The 18355-nt window shown below is 33.4% G+C and overlaps 1 protein-coding gene across 1 annotated transcript; it reads right to left on the bottom strand.

Moving 5' to 3' along the window:
- Nucleotides 1–6056: 6056 nt before the first annotated feature.
- On the bottom strand, nucleotides 6057–9290 carry LOC120080403 (probable UDP-N-acetylglucosamine--peptide N-acetylglucosaminyltransferase SEC). Its single transcript, XM_039035055.1, has 9 exons — nucleotides 8737–9290; nucleotides 8538–8587; nucleotides 8264–8366; nucleotides 7648–7719; nucleotides 7447–7523; nucleotides 7098–7182; nucleotides 6904–7023; nucleotides 6333–6559; nucleotides 6057–6102 (listed from the first exon to the last, which is right to left on the bottom strand). Exons 1-8 carry the CDS (start codon nucleotides 8737–8739, stop codon nucleotides 6545–6547), a joined length of 525 nt encoding a protein of 174 aa, XP_038890983.1. The 5' UTR covers nucleotides 8740–9290; the 3' UTR covers nucleotides 6057–6102; nucleotides 6333–6544.
- Nucleotides 9291–18355: the final 9065 nt, after the last annotated feature.

The following is an 18355-nucleotide window of genomic DNA, read 5'->3' on the forward strand; positions in this document are numbered from 1 at the left end:
TAAAATAAGAATTTAAAGACCTATTATAAATTATTGTTATTATTTTAAAATGGAATCAACGCATAATCATCTGAGACCAAATCGACGAAATTATGAATAAGATTTGCAATCCGCAAGGAGAATAAGGACGTTTTCTTTTTCTTCTTTTTTTCTCTTTTATTAAGTAATTAATATTTTATGATATTAAAATTTAAAATTGGGGTGTTTGGCTCATCAACATTAGTTGAGTTGATATAATATACCAACTAATTGTTTGGTTGCATAAAATATGTCATATAGTTTTTTAAATGTTGTTGGAGTTGAGTTGGTATATTTTACTAGCTCAACCCAACTCTCTCTTTTTCCAATATTTTCAATGGTTCCACCTATTAGCTACTATCACACTCCAAGCTCCGACAACCACTTCCAGTGACAACTTTGGCATCCAACTCCGTGCTCCGGCAACCACCTTCGATGACAGGTTTGGCGACCAACTCTAGGCTCCGACAACCACTTCTAGTGACAACTTTGGCGTCCAACTCCGTGCTCCAGCAACCACCTTCGATGACAGGTTTGGCGACCAACTCTAGGTTCCGACAACCTTTGCGCAACCAATTCGGGGTTCCAGCAACCATCTTCGATAATCCAACTCCGACGACCACCCTCGCTCTACCAACTCCGACGACCAATTTCAAGCTCTAATGACCAACTTTGACAACCACCTTCGTAAACTATGAAAACTACCTCTTATTATAAACTTCGATGAAAATCATCTTTGATTACCACCTTTGAGTAAACAACTTTGATGATAAGTCAGGACTTCGACAACTACCTCCAACGACAAACTCTGGCATCCAACTCTAATACCACCTTCATGCGACTAACTTTGGGTTTCAACAACCACCTCTGACTACAAACTTTGACGAAAACCATTTTCGATGATCAACTTTGACGATCACTTTTGCCTGACTAACTTCAGACTCCGAAAACTACATCTGATGAAAAATTTCGACGACCAACTCCAATACCACATTCATACGACCAACTTTAGACTCCGACAACCACCTTTGATTACAAACTCCAGTGAAAATCATCTTCGATAATCAACTTCGACAACCACTTCTGACTATAATAAGACAGGTTAAAGTATGTTGTAGAGTGGTTGATTATATAAATAATAGTATTTGGTCTACATTATGTGCAATATTTATACGTAAAAATTTGTAAAAATATATATTATTATTTAATTGAATTCACATATCAAATGAGTGTAAAAATATTTAGACGAAAAGTATATATGTAGTTGAAAAGTATGTAACATATAACAAAAAAAAATCATAAAAAAGAAATTTTTTTACTAAAACATTTTGTAGCAAGAATTAGTGGAAAATGAAGATTTGTTCTCTGATGATCATCTGAATTTAGAGGAGTTGAAAATGAAATTGTTGAAGAAATGGGATGATATTCTATTGACTGCTAAGATGATGGAGAATATTTAATTAAAAAAAATCATGGCAGAGTAAAGGGTTATAGGTTTAATTTTTTGTGGCCACCTACCTAGGATTTAATATCATAAGGGTTTCCTTTACACTCAAATGTTGTCATTAGTCGATGTGTGCGTAAAATGGATTATTATTATTATCGATGAATTTGGTCTAGTTGAAATAGCCCAAAATTCAAGAAAGGTAAGAGAAGCAAGATAAAATGGATTACTTAAAATTTGGTACTCTGTGAAGTTCACATGTCTCGAGTTTTTAAAGAATTTTTTACTTCAAACATCCTATCTCAATTCATTTTATTATATCTCAATTTGGTACTCTTAATATTGAGTCTAAATTGATTATTTCAAATATTCATTTTATTTTCCAGTGCTTTGGGTACTACGGACCCTCTGTCATCCATTGCAGCGGAGCCGTTTCATGAGCGGGGGGCTAAGCGTTGAAAGCTCCCCCTTAGCTTACCAAGGCTTACGGCCTTATGCTAGTTCGCCATAAATTTATTTATTTTTTAAAAAAATGAAATATTTTTTGTCCCTAAACTTTTGTGAAGTAACAATTTAGTCCTAAACTTTGGTTAGTAACGATTTAGTTCTTATGCTTTTGATTTTGTAATTGCTTAGTTCCAGGAACTTTAGTATATAATAATTTAGCCTTTGTACTTTTGAATTCATAACAATTTAATCTCTAACATAAACAAATTTATCAAAATCATGATATCAATTTTTATTATTTTATGTAGATTTTGTATTTTATAAAAATATCGAGTCTCTAATTAGTTTATTGATTTATTTATACAATAAATCTAACGACTAAATTATTGCATAATAAAGTTTAGGGACTAAATTGTTACAAAATTGAAGGTTCATGGACTAAATTTTTACAGAAAATAAATTGTTACAAAATTAAAAATTCATAGACAAAATTTTTACGAACCAAAGTTTATTCTACTATCTATTATATATATATATATTAATCCAACAAGAAACAATAATTATATTAAAATTCTGCAAACATAAAAAAATGGAAGTTGGGCCCGGATCCAAGCCCAAGCCCAACTAAGCAATATAAAAAAATTACAATCCCCCGTCCCCCGTCTCCGTGGGTGTTCCGACGATCACTTTTCTCTCCGTCCCCGACAGGAAAAAAAGGAAATAAAACAGAGATGAGAGACCGAAATCACTTCAAATTTTAATGATAAAACGAGCAAAAAAAAATGGAGATCTAAAAAAACAAATTGAAAAGGAAGTAAAAACGCATGAAATACAAGGAAACAAAACAAAATGGAGATGTAATAATGCTAGACGGAGATGTTTGGAGAAAGTTCCGACGCGGCGGAAGAAGTGAAGGATTTGAAAATGGTGTTGAAGTAGCTCATGAAACGGCGACGGCGAGGATGAAGAGTGGAGGAGGAGGAGGAGGAGGAGGAGGAGGTAACTCTGTGGGGATAAGCTTTGGCCTGGGAATTGAAATCGCGGTCGGAATGAGAAATTGTTCGGAAACATGAACAACATGACGCCATTTTTTAGCAGAGAAAGAGGAGAAGAAGGACGCAGGAAATTAGGCTGCTATGTGTGGGATATTAGGAAGAGAGAGAGAAGTGAATATCCGATTAAGAGAAAGGGTATTTATAGTGGCCCACGTCAAAAAAAAAAAAAAAAAAAAAAAAAAAGGGCACACTTCAAGTTTCACCGACCCAAAGGAGCTCCACATCGACATATCAAAAGCAAACAAAATTACCTAAATATCCACATATTTAAAGTAAACAAAAGGTCAAAAAAAAAAAAAAAAAAAAAAGTCAGAATGACTCTTCCTCTATAAGCCGAATGTAGACGCCATAATTATAATTATTTATATTCTCTCTCAAAATTTATTCATATTTTTAAATATTTTAAAGATTTAATATAACTTTAGATTTTTTTTTATTTTATTCTATAATCTATTACAAATAATTTTTTGCCATTTTTTAAATGAAAATTTAAAATTTGTTGTTTCTCTTGTCAGCAATACTTGGTTTTTTTTTTTTGAAAAAGAATTATGATAAATATGTAAGTATTCTTTATTTATATATATATATATATAATCATGTAAATAATTCAACAAAAATTAACAGTAATATTTAATTATATATAAGTGCATTCAAAATTACTTGTCTACATCATGACGTCCACACGGAAGTAAAATCGAATCAGTTGTCTAGGTTGATCCAAAACATAGTAAAATTGGTTCAGGTTGATCCAAAACATAACAAAATTTATAATGGGCCCTACTCGATTGACATGTCTTATATCTATAGCTGATACATATATGTATTACAAATATGTATTATTATAGCGAATTTGTTAAGTAATTAATATTTTATAACATTAAAATTTAAATTTTGGGGTGTTTGGCTCATCAATATGAGTTATTTTAAACTATGAACACCGACGGACACAGGGCGTGATTGTAAATTTATTAAAAGTGTTACACTTTGGTTTATTTGAATGATATATTATATTTTTTATGTTACATCTTAAAATGATTGATATTTTAACATTTAAATTATAATTTAATTATTCATTATATTTTTTTTTTATAGTTTGACTACTTTTAAAGTTGAGAATTCAAATTTTGGCTTTTTAATCCATAACCTATATTTTAAATAAAGAAAATATTTTTAAGAATAAAATAATTAAATAGCTTTTGAATTTGTATTTAGTATTTAAATTAAATTTTAACTAAAAATTCTCAAACAACAATTATGTTGCCATTTACTTTTCAAACAAATTAGAATTAGAGTTTAAATTATACTTCAAATGCTCTAAATTAGACTTGGTTTCATACCTCTCGAATGTCTAAAGATAACCTTTGATGGTCAATTTTCATACTTTTCAAACAAATTCTTATGAAAAAGACCAGATTGGATGCACCTACTACCAATTATTACTTGATGGATTTGAGGTTCACCTATTTAAAAACGAGAAAAACTAAAAGTATTTCACATATGATAATCAAGCAACACTTCATATTGCGTCTAATCCAATGTTCTATGAGAAGACCGTAAATATATTGAGGTTGATCGTCATTTTATACATGAGAAAATTCAACAAGGTTTGGTATGTACATAATATGTGAAGACTAAAAAACAATTAGAAGATATCTTCCTAAAAGCATTGAATGAAAGATGTATAGATTATCAATGTAACAATATGAGTTTGATTAACATATATTCTCCAACTTAAGAGGGAATGTAATAATTCTAATACTAGATATAATTTATTATATTTTCCTTTTATGGTCTTTTCTATGGTTTCTCCTTTGATTATTCTTGTACACTTGTGTATATGTGTTTCTTTAGTGAATGGAATAAAATATTTCGATTCTCTCAAACTTAGGAGGTTTACCGGTTCCAAATGCAAATAAGAATTTGAAATAATTTATTTAAATCTTAGAATTTGAAATAAATTATACTCAAATCTATGCGCTAAACAGAGCATTAGTGATAAATAGAAATTTTCAAATTTGATTGAACGTTTTTTTTTTTAAAAAAACACTTTTAGTTTTTAATTTAGTAAATTAAATGAATTTTCATAACTAATAAAAATATAGACAGATCCAAACCTTAACAAAAGTGAAGAAACCAAACATAAATTTATAAATAAATTTAAAAAGTAAAATCCAAATATTGAATTTACTAATCATTTATTGAAAATAAAGAAAATAATTACATTTTAGCTTTTCATAACTCGGTAATTTTCAATCACTATTTTCAAATCATGAATGAAAAAACACTTCTACCTTTTTTTTTCCCCTTAATTTTCAACATTTTACTATAATTTCAAAATTACAAGGAATATGTGTATTTCCTCTAACTTTACTCATTTATGTTCATACGTTGTCAATTCAAGGCGCAGGTTTATAAATATATATATTTTCAAATTTCCACCATATAGTTAATATGGAAGTACAATTTTTTTTTTGTTTATATATTCGTGTAAATAATTCTATAAAAATTAACAGTAATTTTTAATTAATATCATTTAATCTAAATATTGTATATTACTGTATTTAAAATTACATATTAAATTGTAGTTAAATTACAATTTTGAAAATTGTGACTAATAATTCCCTTAACCTTTAGTTTTAACTCTAATGAATCACTATAAGAATTATGGCCTTTAATGTCGTTTTAGGGTTTTAATGTCGGTTTTGAACCAATTTTAATGTCAGTTTCAAACCGACATTAAAGCCCGAAATTATTGTCCATCTTTTACAATTATTGCCTTTTTTTTTTTAATGTCATTGTCCAATCCATTTTTAATGTTGGTCAAAAAGTATAACATGACACATCATCATCGAACGTTGTGGCTACTGCAACGAAGCATGTATGACATATTATTCATGTATGAATTGTAAATCTATTACATTTAATCCACAAATTTTGTTATAAAATTATAATTTAAAAGGTCGTACAATAATTCAGGCATTGAAAATACAAATTACAAGTAATACAAGCATTATGATTTTACAAACATTATGAGTTTACTGTCCCTCTCCACTTGGTAAGTATGAATCCCTTCATAATTCTTCTTGAACAGACCTCCAGCTTCAGCAGTGTCTGATTATAGACATCTTTGTCTGACCACTGTTGTTCAAAGGATCACAAACAAAATGCATTTAGACAAATAATGCATAAATATAAACTACCAAAGGATGTCTAAGAAGTTTCACTACCATAAATCACTCAATGGAAGTCATAAACAACTAAGCTATGATTATCATAACTGCAGGATAGTCATAGCATTCCAACATTGAATCTAATCCAACTTTAGAGCAAATAGACTTTTAAGATAAGCATCTTATAAATAATATTACCTTGTACTTGTTATAATGTTGTTATGAAGTTCTTTTTGTATTGGGTGCACCTTCTCCACTTGTCAACCTTCTTAAAATTGAACTTTCCATCTATCGATTTTTTTTAGTTCCAAAATAAGTTAGAAAGAAAAACCTCTGCCAAGCTACCAGATTCAACTTGAGCCATTTGAAGATCTCCTCTTGCTACCTCTACTTCCAAAGCTGTCAGCTACTTACGTAAGATCAACCTAAGCCATAGATTGTTATATAGTGTTTCACTATAAACAAGCTACTTACATAAGTGTTTTAAAAGCATACATACATAAATATTTTAAACGTGCTTCTAAATATTCAAAGACTACTAAAATAATAACACCAAGGTTCCAAGGCAATAGTAGTTCGAAAGCTTATTCAGAGGCTTAAAAAGTATTCAAAATGAGTAATCTTACCCAAAGCAACCTTAAACCTTAACTCAAGCACCTTGAATCAAATCTAAACTACAAATAAATAGTACCCATGAGTCATAAACTAATCACAACATCTACATGTATTTCGTAAGGGACTAAATATAACTATAATGCCTAAAACTCACCAAGACCGACCAAGGTCCTTGCTGCAAAATGGCAGAGACATCCACAAAGTGCTCAGCTTCAAATTGAATATGTTGGCTCCACTTTGTATTATTGTTTGGACTCAAAGCATAGTAAAAGACCTAAAGAGGAAGGGGTCAGAAGAACAGATAGGAGAAATAGGTTTCTCAAAGATGCCAAAACATAAATTATCAACCTCAACATGTTCTCTGTTGTGCATGCCAAAAACAGATCCCATAAGATGTGGTAAGGGGTGATTATCGAAGTCATTGCTCACATAGCTGCAGGTCAACAACTGTAGTAAAATGAACAATTTCTAAAGAATAAAAAGAACAACTCTCGGTAAATGCATACCTAATCTTCCGCCTCTCAAATCCAACATTTCGCTTTATAGGAATCAGTGAAGGGTGGTTGAAACTAGGAAGTGAAATTCGAGGTGCAATTTTCAAACAATGTGATGCATAACTACGGTTTTAAGAATAGAGAGAAAACTTGAATGTGCTGCATTCATTTTGAAGAATGTATACGAAGGGGAACTACTGTACCTAATTTTAAGTGCAAGTAATGGGCCAATAGGATATGCTATTGCATGAAAAGGTTGAACACTTGGTAGAACAGACATCTGAAACAAATAGTGGCCAGACACAAAATTACATTGCATAAAAATTGAATAAAAGAAATTAAAGTGGAAGGAGCAAAGGACAAGAAGGGGTGAATACTGTAAAGGAAAAATAAGTCATACTAACATTAATTTGCCTCTTGATAATCCTCTCTACCTCTAAAAACATTTTATCATGGTTCTCCCAACTGCAGACGCACTGTAAAAGAAGAACATATATTCTCGTTCACAAAACTTCAAGGCTTAAATATTGGTTTCAGCTTAACACAAAGAACCAAATCTAAGAAGTTCATCGGGCTAGCAAAAAACAAGGATAAATGTTACACCAATTGTCAAATTTGAATTTTGCCTCTAAAAACCGATGCAGAAACTTAAGGAACCAAGTACCATATACATTATAAAACACAGGCCTTTTCTCAACATCTCTTGACCAAAATGTTGCAAATAGGAGAATGTATAGACAACAACATAGAATCAGAAGAGTTCCAAACAAAAGCAACAAACATGTGGAACTTACGACTGCAAAATTTTGATGTCAAAAACTATAATGGAAGAAATTAATTCATGTAAGCACCCAACTAGGATTACTTATAAAACAAGCTAAATAGAGATGAGTGAAACCTTTTTCAGTGTGTTTATGGATCATCTTTTACATAGCGCATGCTTCCAGTAAAAATATGCAGTCTATATCCCTTTTGTTCAACTAAAAATTGTGGAAAATGTAAATGAAATTGTAACATTACCGGTAATGTATGCAAAATGTTGCATGTTACTTCAGGGAACTCAGGCCAAAGAAGCAATACTTGTTTATAGCTCTTGATAAAAGCCTCCACAAGTGCACTACAACTAAGAAGAAGAAGTTGCAAGGATGCTCAAGGCAACATCATCAGATCATTTTATAATAAGTTACAAGGGTGTTCAAGGTAATGTCATCGAATCATTTTAAAATAAGAGAAAATTGCACGGGAATTTTAGGGGCACAGTTAAAATTTGCCTTTAGAAGGAGAGAAGAAATACCTGTCCTTATAAATTGAACATAAATTAGCATGAGCTTCAGCCATAGTAGGCTAGATATTGGAGTTTAGGGCAAGAAAAGACATAAGAAAATAAGAAATGGGGAAGGAGTTCAGGAGCCATAATATTGAAATAACCCATGTTTAAAGCTAAGAGATTGAGCAAAAAAATCAAACTAGAAACAAGCTGCAAACAAACTCACCATTTTGCTAAAAAGAAGAACCACGACTTTGACTTAGCACAGAATGGGCAGGTGAAAAGGCACGACAGCGGCACTCAGCGGATGGAAATGCACAAGCTTTAACAATTGCGGCTGCTGAACTATTGGAAAACAAAGTTGGAACTGATGGGAGAGATGGAAGTGTCGAATGAGAGGGATTGAGAGAATTCCCCACATACAAGCTCGAATCACATAATAAAAATCAAAAGTATGCCAAAGCATAAGCATAAGCATATGAAAGAGGAAATGAGGAAATTAGCATTCAAAATCTAAAACTCACATAATCCAATAGCCAAAAAAATGAAGAATCCAAGAAGAATAGGGTCAACAAGGTAGTCTTTTCCCTTCTTTGTAGCAGTCTCAGGCACAACCCCTCTTCAAAATGTTCTTCTTAAACCTTTTCCACCTTCCAATCCTCAAGATACATGATGTCGTCTACAAAACCCATCAATCAAATCAAATCAAATCATAAATCGAAAAATCTGCAATGCCAACAATATGATCCAAGAGATTGAAAAGAGCTGCCTGATCAAAAGTTAAACTACAAGCTTTACAAGTCTAGGAAAATATGAAATAATCACTAGTTTATCATTAGTTTATTTACATATATTTTTCATCCTCATCAAACCTTTCTCTAGTCCTTGCTATCTAAAGATTATCACAATGTAAAACAAAAATTAAAAGCAGTTTTGGGCAGGAAATGTTTTTCCATAAATATTAAGTTCCATTAGATGATGATCAACAGTGTACAATAAAAAATAGGGGAGTTGTCCAAATATATTTAATTTTCTTTCTTTCTTCCGAAATGTTTGCTTGTATTTTCTCTTATAAGAAGTATTGAATATAAATTGTGAAAGAATGAACTACAAGTTTCTTCCAGCCTTGTACTTCTATAATCTTCATCGAACAATTATATCCAATCCTGTTGTCGACTTTAATATTTTAGATCTTCGGGTTCGGTTTATATAAAACTGTAAAAACTTACGAGGGACTTTTTGTGGGATTGGAAAAACCGGTCTAACCTACATGAAGCAACACAAATCCACATATTCGACCAAGTAAATCTACCCTTGTCTAGAGTGAGATCTAAAATGTTGAGACGACAACAGAACATACAACTATAAAAAGTTTTCACAGATCTATCTAACTGTGGATTCTTTTAAAAAACTGACCACACTAGAGTTCCTTGCTAAGTACCAACAAGATCCACAAAGACCAAAACATTACCAAGTTGTAATTAAGTTAATTTCTCTGTTCCTTAAATTTTTCCTTCTCTTTTCTCCTACAAAAAGTATTGTATACATTGAGAATCAAAGAGAATTCGTACTATCATATTCCAATAAATTAATAGTTTGAGTAGAAGAATACCTTTAATGACGTCGTGATGGAGTTTATAGTAGAAGACTCTCTAATACCCTAACAAAGAATAAAGGTCAATAGAGCTAGAAGAACTGGAGCCAGTACATTAATAGATAAAACTTCAAACAATTCTTGTCCATTTCCAAGCCAATTTGGAATATTATCTTTGAAAATGGGAAAGATCTCAAGAAATGAGATAATATAACTAGCTAAGCTTCGTGCTATACTAGCTGCTCCAATATGGTAGTCAAGCATCAATTGTGCAAAAACAAGAAAAGCAGTGAGCTCATTGAATGTTGCATATGTATACAAGTATGAAGAGCTTAAACAATTCAATTACTAGAAGTGTCGAGAAATGAAAACAAATAATTGATTTTACATGGAACATTTTCCATTCAATGAAGGATACGTCACCATAGAGTTTTCAATGATAAAACTAGATTTTCATATCAAGTTTTTGGTTCAAAGATATCTGAAATCATAAAATATGCATCACAATATCCAAATCTGTCCAATGGCGAAACTAGCAATCATTGACTTAAAATGCAAACATCACAAAACTTATCCAAAATCCAGATCTGTCAAGATCCAAAACATCGAAAGCTCACCAAAATCTGAGTCATCACGGATGGACGACACCACAGTTGGATGATCACGGATGGATGACACCACGGACGGACGACCACGAACCGACGACAACCACTTGATTTGCACGGCCAAGTTTGGACAATGGTAAGAGAGAACTTTTCGGATGGAGGGTTTTGCACGAGCTTGGACGAGGGTTTGGGAAAAAATGGCGCGGCGCGTTTTATGAAAAATTTTAGGGCTTTATTCATTAAAAGTAAGAAAAAAATAAATCATACCTTTAATGTCGGTTTTAAACCGACATTAAAGCTTATCTTCAATGTCAATTTAAAACCAACATTAAAGATCTGTGTTTGTTTTTTTAAAAACCGAAATTGTATCTCCAATTTCACTTTTTTCAACCGACATTAAAGACCATAATTCTTGTAGTGTATGCTATATTCTAGCTACATGCTACTCTATCCTCGATCCACGATACTCGATGCATGATACTTTGTGCTTCATGCTATATGTTATATGCTCTATATGCTCCATGCTATATACTAGCTACATCCTACTCGATCCTCCATCCTTGATACTCCACGCTCTATGTCGTACGCTTTATGCTCGATTCATAAGTTCACTTGATGCTTATGTTCTATACTCTGTGTTTGATTCTCGTTGCAAAGAAACGCAAAAAGAAAAAAAAACACAAAAAAAGAGTTGAAATGCAGAAAAATAACAAAAGTAAAAAAACATGAGAAGAAATGAACAAAAAATTCCGAAAAAAGAATTGCTGGAAAAAAATGGAAGATGGAAGAAGAAGAAGAAACTCAGAAAAAACGAAAAAAGAAAAAAAAAATGATGCAAAACAAAGAAAATAGAAGAAGAATGCATTTAGGGTTAAAGTGATAATTTCATACCGTGATGACATAAGTAGAAGGTCAAAATTCATTAGTCTTCAAAAGGTGCTCATTTTTTCATTTTTTCCCTTTTATCTTGGGCATTTATGCTATGTTTCCATATAATGAATTTGGTTTCGAATAAGTCCAGATGTAAGGTAACATGAAACTGTTTTGGTTGCTTCATTTTTGGAAGACGCAACCTTGTCGAGAAAATTAAAAATTTATGAATATAGTCGCCGAAATGTATAAAATTACTCAAATAGCCACATATCCACCAAATGAAAGGGACAAAAAAAGATAAAATCACACCACGATATCGATGAGCGACACTAACACCGCCGTCCCCATCCAAAACAAATTACTCAAATATCCACATATCTATCAAGTTAAGGAAAAGGACAAAAAGGTAAAATCACATCCTACTTTCACCGACCTATATAGAGAGAGACATCGACATCGTCATATCTAAAGTAAGTAAATTACCTAAATATCCACATATCTATCAAGTTAAGGAAAAGGACAAAAAGGTAAAATCACATCCTACTTTCACCGACCTATATAGAGAGAGACATCGACATGGTCATATCTAAAGTAAGTAAATTACCTAAATATCCACATATCTAAAGTAAAGAAAAGGGATGAAAAGGTAAAATCACATCCTACTTTCACCTACCTATGTTGAGAGAGACATCGACACGTCATATCTAAAGCAATTAAAATTACCTAAATATCCACATATCTAAAGTAAAGAAAAGGGATGAAAAGGTAAAATCACATCATAATATCACAATGTATATAGATGAGCAACGTGAGGGAAGTTGAACCTAATTCATTTCTCCCCCCAATTTCTCATACTGACTGCCATTTCAATTCCAAAAATGTCATGTTTTCGTACAATTTCTCATATTGACCGCCATTTCAATTCCAACGCCAGAGCTTCTGCCAGGAAAACTACCTCCTCTTCATCCTCACCCGCCTCGCACCCATCGCCGCCGTTTCATGAACTACTTCAACACTATTTTTTAATTCTTCACATCCGCCGCCACATCAGAATCTCCTCCCACCATCCCGACGATGGCGGATCTACTTGACAGAATCTAAAAGGGACTAAAAGACAGAGTGGTTTTGATACTATGTCAATTATATATATATAAAGAGTATAAAGTTGAGGGAGTGTTCAAGCTCCTGAACCCATACTAAATCCGTCCCTAATCTCGGTCTAACAGTTTAACATCTCCCTCCATTATTAAATAAACATAGGGATCGACAAGTGGCTTATCATGTCTATTTTATTTTATTTTTCTTTGTATTTCATGTGTTTTTACTTCCATTTCAATGTATTTTTTTTAATCGTAAATTATATTTTTTTTCTTCTTGCTTTGTTGTTGTTCGCTCTATTTTTATGTAGCTTTTGGATTATTAGATAATTTAAGATGGTATCGTAGTAGGTTAGTTCAGGATGCCTTGTGTTCAAACTCTGCAAAGTTATTTTCTCTCTATTTAAAATTTTTTTCCACTTAATATTTAAAATATGAATAACAATCAAACAAGCATAAATAAATTAGGGAGGAAATCAAAATGTTGGGGTTTGAACATAGAACATTCTAAACCAACCTATTCTGATGGTATCTTAAATCACCAATTGATATAAAAGCTTAAGTTAGTGAATAAAGACAAATTTAATTACATCATCTAACACGTTATTTAATATATATACAAATATAGTGTGAAAATAATTACAAGGGGTATGTATTTAATGCTCCTTTTCTTTCTCTTTTTTCAAGTATTTTCTAATATTAAATTAATTTTAAATCAATAAATATGATTTTTGGAGGATAGCCAAAAAAACCAAAAATTGTAAGAGCTCAAAGTGATCCTCATGGGAATAGAAATTAGAATATTCATAATTATTATTTCAATGAAAATAGGAAGAAACTTCAAAATCCTTATATTGAATTGTAATAATATTATTATTTTCACATTCATAAATTTAAAATTAAAAGATTGTGTTGTTACAAATTTGATAATAAGAAGATGAGAAAAATATATTTTTGTCCCTAAATTTTGAAGAGTGTGTATATTTAGTCCCTAATATTTCAAATTGTCTTGACTTTCCAAAAATAAGTTTAAAAAGTCTCTCCTACAATTAAAATCATAAAATTAATTAAATGTTGATGTGGTAAAATGACTTGGAAAAAATATGTACTTTTTAATATAATTCCTCCCCTCTAAATCTTTCTTCTTTTTACATTTTTCATTCAAATGCAATTTTTACTGTGCAGATACAAACTCAATATGTCATTTAAAATTCTCAAACAACAATTATGTTGCCATTTTCCTTTAATTTTCTCTCACTAAAATCTCATACCTTCTTTCTTCACATTAACTTTGCTCCGGAGTCCCGTGGCAAGGACGAAGCCATAGGGAAGTAGATTTTCAAATCCAAGAATAAAAATGGCACAAAGGCGAAATTTAAGTGAGCATCAAAACGGTGTTGAGAACAGTATTGTCATGCGCTGAAGCTTCATCACAAACGATTTGACGAATTCAAACTTTTCGAATTACAGACTCGATTGTAAAGTTAATTTCACCAAAAATCGCAGGGGTCCTTACAATTAACACTTTGTAATACCAAAAGCTTTAACAAAAAGGCAATTTAAACCCGAAACGTTCATCACATTCAACCACAAATGCAGAAAACGGTTAACTACAAATGCAGAAACCCACCGCGACTGTAAAAAGCATTCAATTCAGATCTGTAATTTGGAATATCAGAAAACCTGGCTCTGATACCAATTGAAGGAAATCGGATATGAAATTTCCATGAGCAGCGGAACAAGACTATTACAAATTACAATCATGAATTAACATAACATTTACAGTCGACTTCAAACAAACGGTTATGCGATTCATACAGAAATTACAGCATGTAAAATACAAAAGAACAGAGAGTAAAACTTTACGCACATAGGCAGAATTGTCTCCACGCTCCGATGTGCACAGCCGCTCGAACAATAGCAACCACGAGTGTTCGATCTACACGACCGCAACACAGCACAAACACCGCACGAACACTTCGCGCTCTTCCTCAATGATATCCTCGGTCACGAACAACTCCGCAACACGAACAGCCTCCACAGCACCACGAACGGCCTCCAAAAATACTCGACGGGTCGAGTTGAGTCTGACACCGCCAACAAGGTGACCTTGATATTCTCGGTGTGAGAATCCAGAGGGTGGGCTCTATTCGGACTTGGTATGAGGTAAACGAACGGAGGAAACAACGATCGCGTACACGACTGGGCAAGTTGGGAGATGGCGAGACCTATCGTATAGGTCGATGCCCAATCGTTTAGATAAAGCTATGCGATCGTCTAATAAAAGCTATGTGATCGTTTAGCTCGATCTGTCGCGTACAGACTCTACACGATCGTTTACCTTGGGCCAGCGATCGTCTAACAAAAGCTATGCAATCGTTTAGTAAATACTGCCACGATCGTTTTAGCTCGCACCTGCACGATCGTTTAGCTGCTCAGTCGTCGTTTAGTAAATCTATATATTTACTTGATGACTTATGTTAGTTTCTTTTCGCGGAGAGAAAACTCAAAATCCTTTTCAAACTTTTGTATAAAAACTTCTTTTCAAAATAGGAAACCACTTTCCTTTTAATCTCACGATTACCATAATCCAATAACCACCCACTACTTTGGTTTTTAAAAGAAAAAGTATTAAATTATCTAATAATAATATTATTATAAACATAAATGATAACCAACTTTACTATCTATATTATAACCTATAGTTTTAATATTTTCATCTCATGAAACATATAAACCATAGTTCTTTTTACTCCATGGTACTTACTGTAAATCTCATTTACATCAATCCTTCACTAGATATATCTTATACACATACCGATTTATATCAATATAATCAAAATACCTCTGTCAATTTGAACATTTTCAAATCAACACCATGAACTGATCCTCAACAGAATCCAAACTACCAAGGGTACCATCATTGGACCATAGATCTGAAGCTCCAACGTACGTGAATAACTGACTAAACTCTTTAGTCACGGGATCCACCATCCGTTAACTGGCAGACACTCCAATAAAGACCAACAGCTGAACTCTCTTCACTACAGATATATTATGTGTCCATTCTTAACCTATGAGCAGTGCGGATAAACCTTCACATTAATTGGCTCGTAAGTAAAGCTGAGCCAAATAACCGTCATGCCCCTGTAGTTACATCTGTCTTCTTAAGTATCGAACTGATCCATCTAATGAACATAAATTCATAGTCCTACTTATGACTTGAGTCTTCTCTTCCAAAAGAGAAGCTACTGGTGGTGCACTATGTTCAATGCCTCGGAAATCAGCCCTTAAGAAGCAATCTCTCTTACTATGTCCCTACTTCGGGAAAGGAGTGAATTCCATATTGTGGATTGAGTTCCCAACTCCACGAGATCAGAGCAAGTACCCCGCTAAAAAAGGTAAGAGCAATGTTGAGTTGGAAATCTTGCCCGACTGCTCAACCCATACTATCAAAGGCAGGAGTTCCCAAAACACTCAGGATTGAGGTCATGTCACCTATGGTCGTTTAGGTAAGATGCAAGTCTCTAGTATCAACGGCGTTATAAACAGAGTCTAGTCATCTCGTGGTTCAGGTCTTATACAAACTCTTTGTATAGGATACCCCCGCTCTGTTGGGGTTGATGCTCTAAAGTCTGATGTCCCGTAGTTTGTAAACAGTATGTACGAACACTTGTGTTGTTAATATATGATATTTACTTCACATCTTGTATTTTACTCGGTTAATTATTTTATTTTCTTTCCCACAAACCAATAAACATAAAATCCCTGGTTATCTGTATGTGACTCAAGTATGTATGTGGTGACATACAAGTGGATCATGTCTTGAGTGATAACCACAATGGTCTGTAGTATATGGATAAAGAAGGGAAACCTTATCCTGGTAATGCTATGGATGCGGCCCGCTTTGTGGAATGGTCACAAGTGTTGTGACTTGTCACAGATGGTCTGATCTTGATCATTCGTGTTGGGGACGTGCGAGCGGGAGCGTCCTAGACAAAGAGTTTATATAAGACCTGACCACGAAGTGTTAGCGTCTCATTATATAACATCGTTCATGATAGAGACTTCACTTCATTAGGTTGACCATAGGTAACATGACCTCAATCCTGAGTGAGTTGGGAACTCCTCCATTGAGGGCGGTCCTTTGATTTGTATGGGTGCGAGTGGCCAGGTCGCCGATTCAAACCTACCATTTTGGGGATTCGTCTGATTTGGGAGCTAGGAACTCAGCTACACAAGATGGAATTCACTCCTTCCCCTAGGTAGAGGTAAGTAGATAGATAACTCCCTTAAGAGCTGATTCTGGGGCTTGAACGATGTGGCGCCACACACCTTCTCTTAGCCTGAGAGGTGTTTACACATAGTTGGACTATGTTGTGTTGTTCATTAGAGAAATCAGTGGTACTTAAGGAGTGAGATGTAACTACAGGGCAAAACGGTAAATTGGCCCAATTGTACTTACGAGCATCTGTGAAGGGTCATCGTTTTCATGATTGATTATATCCGATGGACATAGAAATATATCTGTGGTAAGAAGAGTTTAGCTGTTGGTCTTTAGTGGAATGCCTGACAGTTAACGGATGGTGGATCTCGTGGCTAAAGAGTCCTATTCACCTACCGTTGGAGCTTCGAGCCACAGATTCATTAGGTCCCCTAGGTAGCTTGGATAAAATTCGAGAACCAGTATTTGGGTTAATTTGAAATGTTCAAATTGACAAGAGGAAGTTCGATTATATATGATATAATTGGACTGGTCATTTATATATGATATAATTGGCAAATGTATGAAATACATTATTTTGGAGGAAATTAGATATAAATATGATTTATATCAAGCAGAGGAGAAAATACTATAATAGATATGTGATATCAAACTATAGGATATAAATATAATATGATTATATTTATTAGTTAATTAATTGATTAATTATATGATAATTAATCATTTTTCCACGTTCGGACGTGGGTAGTGGGCAGCATTGGTTATGGTAACCGATGGGTTAAAAATGAAAAAAAGTTTTCATTTTGAATAGAGCAATTGATATTCATTCTTCTGCCCAAAAGATTTCGTGAAACAATCGCCCGAGAGCCTATACGATAGCTGCTTCTTTGCCTAAACGATCGTTCACCTCGCGATTTAACTAAACGATTGTATACGTTTTTCCTAAACGATCATTTAGCATTTCATACATGATCGTGTAGCTCCTCTATGCGATACACACTTCTGCTATACGATAGCACTGTTTTCTCTCCCACTTTCTTATCGCCTACACAACTCGTTTGTCCTCCGTCCTCTACTAAATTCATCAAAGTCTACCCTTTGGGTTTTCACTCCAAAAATACCCGAGGCTCATTAGTGGTGGCGTCGTCCCCGTTGCGGCGTTCGTGTTCACGTTGATCGTGTTGTTGTAGTCGACGTTCCCGCCGGGTGTTGGTAGATCTGTTGGAGGGATCCACTGCGTTGGGGTTCTGAAGTTCGAAGATAGTCTTCAACTGGTATGGAACTCCGTCTCCTTTTAATTATCTTGTTCTGAGCATATCGATAATTAGATTTATTTGCATAACTGAATGTGATGAATGTATATTGTTATATTTCGGTCATGGTGAGATCCGAGCAATCTAAACACACTCATGGAACTCTTGGTATGAGATCCTTCAATTGGTATCAGATCC

This window comes from Benincasa hispida, chromosome 6, assembly GCF_009727055.1.
Source record: "Benincasa hispida cultivar B227 chromosome 6, ASM972705v1, whole genome shotgun sequence".
Taxonomy (NCBI): Eukaryota; Viridiplantae; Streptophyta; class Magnoliopsida; order Cucurbitales; family Cucurbitaceae; genus Benincasa; species Benincasa hispida.

Bases quoted from the DNA above. Each gene is read 5' to 3' on its own strand.
- LOC120080403 (XM_039035055.1), bottom strand. The intron at 7,524-7,647 runs GTTAGTATGACT...TATTTGTTTCAG, and splicing joins TTATCAAGAGGCAAATTAAT to ATGTCTGTTCTACCAAGTGT. The intron at 7,024-7,097 runs GTTGATAATTTA...CTTCCTCTTTAG, and splicing joins ACAACAGAGAACATGTTGAG to GTCTTTTACTATGCTTTGAG.